The sequence below is a fragment of the Filicampus tigris genome, chromosome 2 (genome assembly GCF_054856515.1).
Source record: "Filicampus tigris isolate MCC_2025a chromosome 2, RoL_Ftig_1.0, whole genome shotgun sequence".
In the NCBI taxonomy this organism is placed as follows: Eukaryota; Metazoa; Chordata; class Actinopteri; order Syngnathiformes; family Syngnathidae; genus Filicampus; species Filicampus tigris.
Window position 1 is genome coordinate 8,824,010 of NC_141218.1, and position 11,021 is coordinate 8,835,030.

General features: G+C 42.5%; 1 protein-coding gene across 3 annotated transcripts in view; it reads right to left on the bottom strand.

Moving 5' to 3' along the window:
- cplx2b (complexin 2b) overlaps positions 1-11,021 on the bottom strand; it is a 15,208-nt gene continuing 4,187 nt past the window's right edge. For all 3 annotated transcript variants that reach the window (XM_086055726.1, XM_086055719.1, XM_086055709.1), the window contains 4 exons: positions 10,673-10,750; positions 7,030-7,158; positions 1,949-2,124; positions 1-990 (listed from right to left, as the gene is read on the bottom strand). In XM_086055726.1, the coding sequence (XP_085911852.1) occupies positions 793-990; positions 1,949-2,124; positions 7,030-7,060 (405 nt within the window). In that variant the 5' untranslated portion in view covers positions 7,061-7,158; positions 10,673-10,750 and the 3' untranslated portion in view covers positions 1-792. The remainder of the gene's footprint in view (positions 991-1,948; positions 2,125-7,029; positions 7,159-10,672; positions 10,751-11,021) is intronic.

The following is an 11,021-nucleotide window of genomic DNA, read 5'->3' on the forward strand; positions in this document are numbered from 1 at the left end:
TGTAACAGAGAAGCCTTTATCCACTTGTACCTTTCACATGGCTGCTGTTATGGCTACCTCAGAAGCTGACAATATTTCAGGTTTAGTACTTTTCAACAGGATAACAATTGGGGATAAAGCCAGGAATAAGATGCCTTGATAAGCAGTGTGAAAGTTGCTCGAGTTGGTGCATCAGAGAAATAACAGTAGAGTCGGTATTTCGTCTAGCGCATTCAATTCCCCATCTACTGTCAGAACTTTTACATTGAGTTAAACCCTTAAAAGGATGCTCACTGTGTAAACATGTTTGCATATAGTTACACAATAAGGCGAAGTGACCTTAACTCTATGGTGCGGATTCACCGTACTTCATTACTATAGCACAGAAATTCAGCTTTTACGGTCTGTGTGAAAGGGTTTTTCAACTCAGCATCCAATGCAATGCAACATGTTTGAGTTGGCAGTGTTACTACTTCCTGTTTGTCAGCTGGACAATCAGGCGATCCTAAACATCGGCGTGCATTTCCCACGTCCACTTGCGATGAAGGCACGTGTCCCGAAAAATATACTTTCAACTTTGAATTTGGTGGCGTCTGACTGGCAACAGGTGACGACCGACCAGTCAAAAGGCCTGATAGCATCAAATGAAATTAAAAAGATGTTGCAGGGAATTTAAAAAAAAAAAAAAAAAAGACACAGAAACGTCTAGAAAAGGCAGTGTGAAGCCTCCATCAGCTTGGCAAGAACTTCCCTCCCTGAATATGAATCATATTTCCCTCAATTCCCTTCCCGTTCCAGGTCTTCATTCCCGGTTTACTTCTTGAACATGTCCTGCAGCGGACCAGGCAGAAACTTGAGGACGGTATCCAGGATACTCTCATCCTCGTCCTCGTCGTCATCCCCACAGCCCCTGGGGATGGCCTTCTTGGGGCGCGTCAGGGAGCCCTCGCAAGCCTGCTCCATTGCTGCCTTCTCCTCTGCCTCCTTCTCCTCCTTCTTCTTCAGGCCATACTACAAACAAAAATGATCTCCTTAATTTTGGATTATATAGCTCACTAAAAAGTCCACAAAGAATCCCTTCGGTGGCACGAAGAAATGCAACCATGTATGCAATAGAGTTAGCAGTAGCATTAGTATTCCCATTGAAAATACAAATACCTTACAAGTACAAGTACGTGCAACACTAGCATTGATGTTAGCATTAGCATCGGCAACAGCAAAGGAAGTTAGCACTGTCCACAGTGAACATGTCCATGAGGGTAACTCAGGAGGATCTGGTACCTCGTATCGGTACTCAATGCTCTGCCTGACATTACCATTAGTATTAGCATTAGCACATGCTAACGAAGTTACCAGTGACTACTATATTACATGCAGGCAATAAATCTTTTAGACGGCGAATATTGGTAGCATTCTGTTTTTTAAAAGCCATGTAAACGCGCATAATAACCCAAATATGCGCTCATTGGGGTTTTTAAAATTTCGAATATAATGTCTGGGTTACTCCATTTCCAACCCGAATATACCCGCATTTATACGCCGATCAGAATATCTCGAATGCACGGGTCACTTTGCGCACGCTCAACCGCAAGGAATCTTGGACTTTGTAGAACAGAAAGTGCTTGTATACATTATGTTTGAAATACACGTTTAGTGAGAAACAAAACATGGTGAAAGCTAAAGTACGACGCCACACTTTTAAAGAGGGGAGGAAACTGTCTGCTTCATTCGTGTGGTGAGTGACCTGAATATAATGTGTTTTATTGACGGAAGCAATTAACAAGCGGAGATGACATATAATTGCATCATGACGTCCGTGGGCCACCGTTACAATGGGGTTATCTAAATGTGGGGGTGGGGGTAAATCTGGTTATTCTGAATGACTCAGAAATCGGAATTTTGACCTTAACTCCAATACTGACTGCATGTCATATTGGTCATCGAGAGCATGCCTGGGAGTTTGCGCTACCTTGTCCCGAATACTCTGCCGGACCTTCTCCCTCTCTGCCTCCATGCGAGCGTGTTTGGCCTTCCTTTCCTCCTCCTGCTGCTTCAGAGCTTCCTGACGCTCTTCCTCCTTCTTGGCCGCATCGGGGTCCTTCTCCTCCTCACCGCCCAGCATCTTGCCCATGTCCTTGGTGGCACCTGAACACAGCACCAAGACAGGAGAGAAGATGGTGAAAGGTGATGAAAGAAAGATGATGCAAGTCCACACGTTTGGCGGCGCCTGAAAGTATCAAGAAGCATCGATGGCGCCTTGTTATTACCTCGGTGGGGTCGATAGTAAATACAGGACCACCTGAGTGTATAAATTATGGATCCAGCAGCAGAGAAACAAAATTGCATCACACTATTGATCTTCATCTTGCCCCCCTCCCCACACACACATTCACACAAACGCATCTAACGTCTCAGATTTTCTAGAAAACTGACTTCATCAGCTGCAGTGCACAGCAAGTCAACATGGATCATATACAACATGCGTAATATATTATATCGTCGCTGTCATGTGAAAAACACTTATCTCCATTTTTTTCAATCTTCTTATTTTTACGTGAATAGTGTTTCTGCTTTATAGACATTGCATTAACATGAAAATTGTTATTTTTTTCAAAAGTTGGACATACGTGTTTTTCACAGGACAGAGACGATATGATGTATTAAATGATGTATTTTGTATACAATACTTTTGTTTTTTCTATCAAACATACAGTAATCCCTCGTTTAGCGCAGTTAATGCATGGGGACCAGAACCCCCTGTGATAGGTGAAAAACTGGGAAATAGAGGTTGACTTATTGTTGATTATTATTATTATTTTAATTTTATATTATATAGTATAGTATAGTATAATATAGTACAGTATAGTATATGAAATATAACAGTACTTCTATCTAGTGTAGTTATACACTGTATGTAAAGTATATATTGTCGTTGTCCTGTGAAAAACGCGTATGTCCGTTTTTGTCATTTTTCAAAATCTTTCCGTTAATGGGATGTTCAAAACGCAGACACCCCTTTAACATACAAATATGACAAAAATGGACATATGTGGTTTTCACAGGGGAGCGACGATATGGTATTTATATAAATCATTTTCAAGTGTTTTCTTTGCAATATAAGTTATACAGTATATGTAACATATCCATTATTTTGTTTATGCATTCAGTATACGTCAATATATGTTGTGGAGTATATGAAACGGAACATTGTTGTATTATGTAACGTAATGTATATGCAATCCATATATGTTGCAAATGAAATGGAACAATGTATGTATAGCTTACAATGTAAATGTGTATTACATGTAGGCTATACAATATATAAACTTAAGATAGTATTGTCTATGTACTGTTTACATGTTGTTTATTCTTTACATCAGTGTGATGGCTGTGTCATAGAAGCACTCAACATCATCGCCATCATCAGGCTTTTTCCTGCCTGTGCCGGCGTGCGACTGCAACCAAAGCGAGTGTGACAAATTAGCACTCGGATGGTGAGAAAGGGGGGTGGGGGAGTTCAGCGCTCAGCATGGGGGCGGGGCTAAGGTCAGCCTGTCCGCTGCGGGGGTGTGACAGTTAACAAAACAAACATCACATCACAAGAGGATTGTACGAGGGGAGCGTCCGCATTAAACTTCCCATCCCTTTGTTTTCTCGCCATTCCTTGCGTTAAATCTCGGATCCAACCTCGGCGATCGTACAAATTCGCAGGTCGCCAGTATCTATCTGTTTTGCATTGGTACCAGTTCTGTGTGCAAAGGCACAGGCAGTTCAATGCCTGATTTTCGGAGACATCCCTGATGTGACAATTTTGCAAACGCTGAAGCCCCTTTCACGCTGCCCATCCTGGCTAACTCTTTCCCCCAGGTTGCCCTCCTAGTGCAAGGAGGGACGGTGGAAAATGTACTCTTGCACATCAAAGCAACCCAGGAAAAATATGGCTTTGATTGACAGTGTGACACGGGCTACAGAGGATGAAGACGGTGGTGTGTAAGGGGGGATTAAATCACTCTTGTTTAACCTTCACTCTTTCCTCCCCACTTCTTCATCCATCCTTCATCCCTGACACCCTTCCTCTTCCTCTCGACCTCCTCCTCTAGGTCATTAGCATTAGCACAAAGGAGGCTAATTGAAGTGCTCCTCGTTACTCCATTGACGGTGCGGCGCTAAGAACCTCTCCTTCACCTGAAGAGCGCATGTGCTGTGTTGGATTATAAAAACGGATGACTCGGCACAATAATGTCATTTTATCGGTCAGATCATCAACGGATCTCGCCGTCCAATCAGGCGTCTGCTTTGTGTGGCGGCAGCTAAGCAGCCGGCCAGGCAGGCAAACAGGCTCGGGGATGGGAAAGGAAAAAAAAAAACATGAGATAAAGAAAAGCAAACAGGAAATGAGCAGGAGTGATTGGCCCTGCAGACAACTGATGCCAGATCAGCTTGCCCCATCCCATGCTTTTAATCACACTTGCTCTTCCTGTCCACACTTGATCATATGTACACTATATATAGCTCATACTATATGGCCTACATTAAGATATTGTTCCAAGGACGCTTTCATAACATGTTGGTGATTGATTTTCAGCCCACTGGTCGTAGCACAGGAAATCAAGGACATGCACTTCCTGTCTGCTCCACTAGATGGCCGTGATAAAAGCCGCATCATCGCCATCCTTTTCACTCTTTTACGAGAACGTTTGTTTGATATCCTGCTGGAGGGGAAGGAGGAACCATCACCACGGCTACTGTGAACCCTCACATGTTCAACGATCGGTGTTTGCAAACTCACGCCTCGCTTTTCGTCACGAATCCGTCACAGAGAGTCGAACTAAAACCGGATCACCCAAAAATAGAAATCAATATTTCCCAGAGAAAATGACGTCAACCCAATGAATCAGTTCCAGACACCAAAATTATTATGAATAAATACATTTAGGTGTGCAGATTTATTTGAGCCCATGCAGCCTATTCAACTCAGCAGTTGATTCATTACATCACTCATAACCCACACGTAAAGTAAAGTTGGTTTTGTCCCAGTTTTCCCTCTGGCCGACCAAGGACGATCTTATGTCTTCTAAGATTGTCCTTATGTCTGAGGTGTTAAGAGTGCATCTTAAATACCACCAAAAATCTTCAAGTGTTGGGAAAGCCGCCGACTCTCGATTCGTGTGAATTGTGACATGAACGGAATGTAGCCGATCAAGGAGCAAAAAAAAAAATGTTGTCTATATTTTTGTTGAGTGTATATAAAAAAAAAAAAATTAAAAAAACAAGTGAAGTCCACATCAGCAAGCACAGAGAGACAGAGTGGAGGGACAGAGGGTAGATAGAGAGAGAAAACATGAGATCAAGACGGAATGTATGTTTTTGAGGTAACACACACTGGTGTTGTGGTGTTTGAGGATTTTGTTTCTTGTGCAAACTTTTAGTTTGCGTTTGGGTTGTTGTGAGGCCAACGTATTGATTAGTTTTAGACGAGCTGCTGGGCTTGTTTCTAATGAAACCATCAGTATAAAAAAAAAAAACGTCAATATTTCCCATCCAATAACATTCATTTGCCTCCCCTAATCACATTAGCGCACTCGGCTGTGTGTGAGTGTGTGTGTGCCTCGCCCTTTGTTGACATTTTGTTGCGTCCTTTACAAGGTCAACATGTCGGTAATTCATTTTCATTCATATTAACATTGCGCTAATTGCGCTAATGGTAATGCTAACCACACATGCACATACTGACAGGCGGCAGGCCCACCAAAACTCTGCCTTTCATCTCTAAAACGTGCTGTGGATTTGTGAAAGAATTAAACCGTTTTGCCTGAGACCACATGAGACCGCCCCAGACTGTATGAGCCCTCCAGAGACCACATCAGACATTTTGAAACCACATTATAAAGCCTCAGACCACCTGAGACCGCGGATATTGCTTAGACCGCATGACTGTTTTAAACCACTTGGGTCCACCTGACATGATGAGACTTTATGAGACCAAGTGAGACGCCGACAGCCACTGGGTCCGAGTGATGTAACAGTTAGCACTAGAATGGCTAGCACTTGGGGGGTTCCCTTAATCGAAACTGCTGGATCCATGTAGTGACAAAACACATACTGGCTGCCTTAGATTGGTTAAGCGATGGTCTGCTCAGCTGTTGTTACATGTCCCTGTGGTTTTAGTGCCTTGTTTGGCCCTAGTTGGGTGAAACTACAAATTAGGTTTGATAGATGAGCGAGTGTGCGAAGGAAGAACTTCTGCCCGCTCACAAAAAAAAACTTGCTTACGCTGTAGGGATTTGGTTGAGTAGACATCTAGTTTAATGTTTTTTTTGGGTTTGTTTATTGAGCCTTAACTTTTGGGACTACATGACACAACCTGAGACTACGTGTGATAATGATGGGTCACGACTCTGTCTGGTCCCTGAACGTGAATGCTACTGTAATGTCTCCAGGCTGAAGGTCAACATAGAGCGTGAAGATTGATGAATTATTCATGTGGGAAAAGAGGACAGAATGGATGGATGGATGGATGGATGGGGACAAATGGATGTGACGGAAACTAATAGTGGAAACGGACGACCGAATGGGTGAAGATGGATGATCAGAAGTGCGAAGAGCAAAAAATTACAGACCCGCAGGAGACATGAAAGAGGGCAAAAATGTCAGAGATTCAGTGTCGATCCCTGTGAAAAGAAGTACTGGTGACTGTGGCTTTCCTTGGCTGACATGCGAGTCACACTACCATAACTCACTTAATACCAACCCTTTTAGAGCTTTCGGACTGATTTTTCAAGACCCATAGAATATTGTCTTCTGTGCCAATATAAGCAGTGAACCTACCAAAAGAGAGAGTAGATTTATCAGGGAAAAAAAAAACGTTTGCTTCCTTTTTCCATTTTTTACTAATCAGCAGTAGAACTTGGGTTGGTTCCACCCAAAAAAGAACAACACTAGTTTCGACCAGAAGTGGCGCTTTTCAAAGAATCATTCAAACTAGCTTTGCTCAACACTAACAAGTATCTCTTTAGCATGCTAAGCTAACACGATGTGGTGATTACTCACCGCCTAAAGCTTGTTTCATCACAAAGTCCATCTTGAGTATTTGGGTGTGTTAAGCTTCTTCTTCTTGGATTTCAAAGGCGAGCTAGCATGTAACCTCCGCTGCAACGATCTGGATCTCTCGGAATGCACCTGTCGCAAGAAAGAAAGAGAACTAAATCAGATTTGTTCATCACAAAGATGACATTTGTCACATGGTCTGCCGCCAAAATGTACTTGGAGAAGACAATAACAAAAGACATTATGGAACACATTCAAACGGGATAGCTGATTATCTGAATTTAGAATTGTGTGCCTTCACTGAGCTCTGTTAGAAGACATGCAGCGGAATTCATCGCTATACCAGTGAGTGTCGTTTTCTGTTTGGTAGTATTTTTTATCGGGTTTAGAATTCACTTCAATTCATCATTAAAATGTATTTTTTTCACTTTGATTGCCTCACTGTTGTCATGTGATCCAAACAAGGGTGTAATAGTGAATATAGCTGCGTGCACAGCGTGTGACACTGGCCAACGTGGGAAACAAAAAGCGTGATGCACAATTGGATGTGGGGGGTCGCACGAGACATCATGGTGATTTTTATTTTTCATTTTTTAAATAAAAAAGCTGTTCCTATACTAGCCCAGTCCATTCAAACATTGCAATCCCGCATGAGTTGCGAGATCTCCAAGCAGCAAGCGGAGCCCAGGGCACCGCCCCCAACATCCTCCTTCCATCTTCCCTTCTTTTTTTTCCCCCTTTCTCCTCCCTCGTTTTCTTCTGTTTTAATTTGATCGTCCCGAAGGCTGGCAGCTCCGTGACGCAGGATAATCTCATCAAAGCAAGCGGGCCCGCGTAATCGCTGCTTTCCATGCTATTCTCTCTTTGTTTTGCTTTCTTCCTTCACTCTTCATATCCATCTTTTGCTTCTTTGTTCCTTCCTTGATGCTGGTCAAGATTCTTTTGTTTTTTGCTCCTTCATTCTCCAATATTTTTTTCCTTTCCATCTCACTCCTTTTTGCTTCCCTTTCCAATCTTGATCTGTCCACGTTTTCCATTTTTCCTTTCCTTATCCACTTTCCGTCAAATTTCCGTCAAGACCAGCACTGATGTGTACCACCAGTGAATTTATCTTTCATTGATGAATATTTTTGGAGACATGTTTTTAATTCCACCATGTATTGTGCGTTCATGGCAAATCCACTAAATTAGCTCTTTAAATGCATATAAGGTTTGTTTTTGAAAGACTTTGGTTGAAAAAATAATTTATTCGAGACTCACATGTTGCAGATGCTGTGTTTTTGGCTGTCAAATTTATTTCCAAGAAAATCAAAATGTGAATCATTTTTATAGGCCAAGGAATTTGTCTTCTGTAGTTTATGAAACGAACATTAATGAGAGAATGATCTTTAACTGATCAATCTTGTTGTGTTTTTTAAATGTGATTTTTATGGACGTGTTCTTGTCCTCGACAAGTCTTGGTCAAGGTACGTTCTGCTCTTGAGCAAGTCTTTGTGTCAGATTAGTGTGGTCTTGAGCAAAAAAAAAACTACTGTCAACATTTTTCAATCCTTCATTCATCTCATCCGTTCTTTCCTTTTTTATTTTTGTGTGTGTTTTTTTTTCCTTGCCACTTTTCTGGATTTTTGCTGCCCTTTTCCCACACAGTGTTTACCTTCAGTGAACCTATTCACATTTTTCCTTCTTTTTTTTTTTCTTCCTGATCCTACACGTTTTCTTTCCCTTCGTCCCTCCCATTTCTTTTCTGATTCCATCCACTTTTCTTCCCCTTTCAAGTCCGTCTATTTTTTTTCCTCCTTCCTTTGGTTTCTTTCTCTTGTTTTTTCTTTCCTTCTCCACTTTTCCTTCTTTTTCCTGACAAATGTCTTCAGTTTTTTTCATTCTTAACCCTACCAACCTTTTTTCCCCTTTCCCGATCCCAACCATGTTTTTTTTTTCAAAGCTAAATTTAATCCGTCAATGTTTGCTTCTTTCTTAGAGTTTCTTGATTGTCCACCCCCCACCCCCATCCCTTTGATTACTCTATCCACCTTTTTACTCATTTATTGAATCACAGATTTTTTTTCTTTCCGTAATGGTCAGGATTTTTTTTTTCTTTAAAAAAATGTATCTTAAAGCCAGATGCCATTCAGAGACCTGTCATGAACGAACCCCCTCGCCCTACACCACCCAGCAAGCCCCCCTGGGGCAAGTTCAGATGGACACCAATAAGAAATCAATACTGCGCAGTGCAAAAGTGGACAGAGATGGATCACTACAGGTCAGTGGGATTCAAACAATGGGCGGTCAATTTTTACCAGAGCCCTGTTTGTTATGCACTTCATTATTCCTTCTCATAAGCTCATTAATAACACAACATCAACTCTTGTCAGGAAGACAACAAGACAGGTTGTCATGGAAACGCCAACATTTCATTCATAATTAGAAAAAAGAAAAGAAAAATAGCAGCAGGCATACGTCGCAGATGAATCGACCGACGATCGATACATTGATGAATACCTATGTATTTCCGTGTTTGTGTGCGCGCATTTGGTGGGAACGCTATTCAAGCTCTGCCCGACTTGGCCACTGGGGGGCCAGTGTGGGTCCTCATATTGAGTTGTGTTGTTACATTGAGGAGTAGAAGAAAATCACGATCGAGTTTCGTAGTTACAACTTGGCTTTTGACAGCTTCGGAAGAGCATATGTCTGGGAGTATTGTTTGGATGCTTCTATGTCTGGCTTCCTGCAATGTTTGTGGATAAGTGACCGTTGTTTGAGGGATTCAAGTGCCTCGATGAGCGTGCTAATTTTCAGAGCTGATCATTTCACAAAAATTGAGCATCCGATATTCATCATCCGTCTGCAGCGTGGGTACCCTTCCGTCGTCCGTCAGTCTTTTTTTCCACTGGGGAAGGCCGGTTCGCCTCTGATTTTAAACAGGCTTCCGTGAGCGTTTCTAAAAATCTGTCAGCGTTTCTAAATATATATATATATATATATATACATATACATATACACATACACATACACATACACATACACACACCCACACACACACACACACACACACGATCCATTGAGCCAATTCATAATTTGTCATTTGTTACAGGCAGAGTGGAAATAAAGACAAGCGTGCGTGTGTGCGCGCTCGTCTGCGCGTTAGGATTGGATGTAAAGATGGAAGGAGGCTCAAGCGGAAAAAGGAGGGCAAAAAAGTAGGGCGAGAATGTGGAAGAAAACAAGGCAAGGAAAACGACAGGAAGGGATCTTCATCACTCGCCCCTTTCACGCTGACTATCCCAGTCTGTTTTTGTTTCCCCGTTTCACTGGTGGTCCTGCGTGAAAGGCAACGGGGGTGCAAACATGCACACACGCAGGGTACGCGCACTGAGTCAACACTTTTTCCGCTCAGGTGAACTTTGAACCTCACACCGGTCCCCGGCAACAGGTGTGAGATGCCTGTTACCACGGCAACACAGGGGCTCACAGTCCAAGCTCCCTGACTGGATGGGAACGCCGGCATGTTTACACTTGGTAACAGGAAGCGGTGTAAAAAGGGGATCCAGGGAACATGATTTTTTTTTTTTTTTTGCAAGGCGAGTCACAGTCGCTGTTTCCATTAATACGACAGTCAAAGACGCAAATACAAAATGACAACACTCACAAGAGGCTGCTGTAGACCACAGCTCGAGGCCAGATGCTCACACACAGACCAACTGATGTCACTGATGAGGTCACACCCCTGAAAGACACAAATATTACATGACATGACAATGCATTACATATCATGAATAGCATTTCAATTTATTTCAGTGGGAAAATGAATTAAATACACACAGAAATTGAGTCACGACTTTGAGAATTAAGCAGCGTTTTTTACAGTAGATTGGGCCTGCCTGGACCATCTCTGCACTTGCAAGCTGGTGCTGCCACTCAGGCCTCATTGCTAAAAGATGAGCATGTGAATTTTTCATGCGGTCGTGTGGCGCGGCCGACAGCAGCAGGAGGAATTA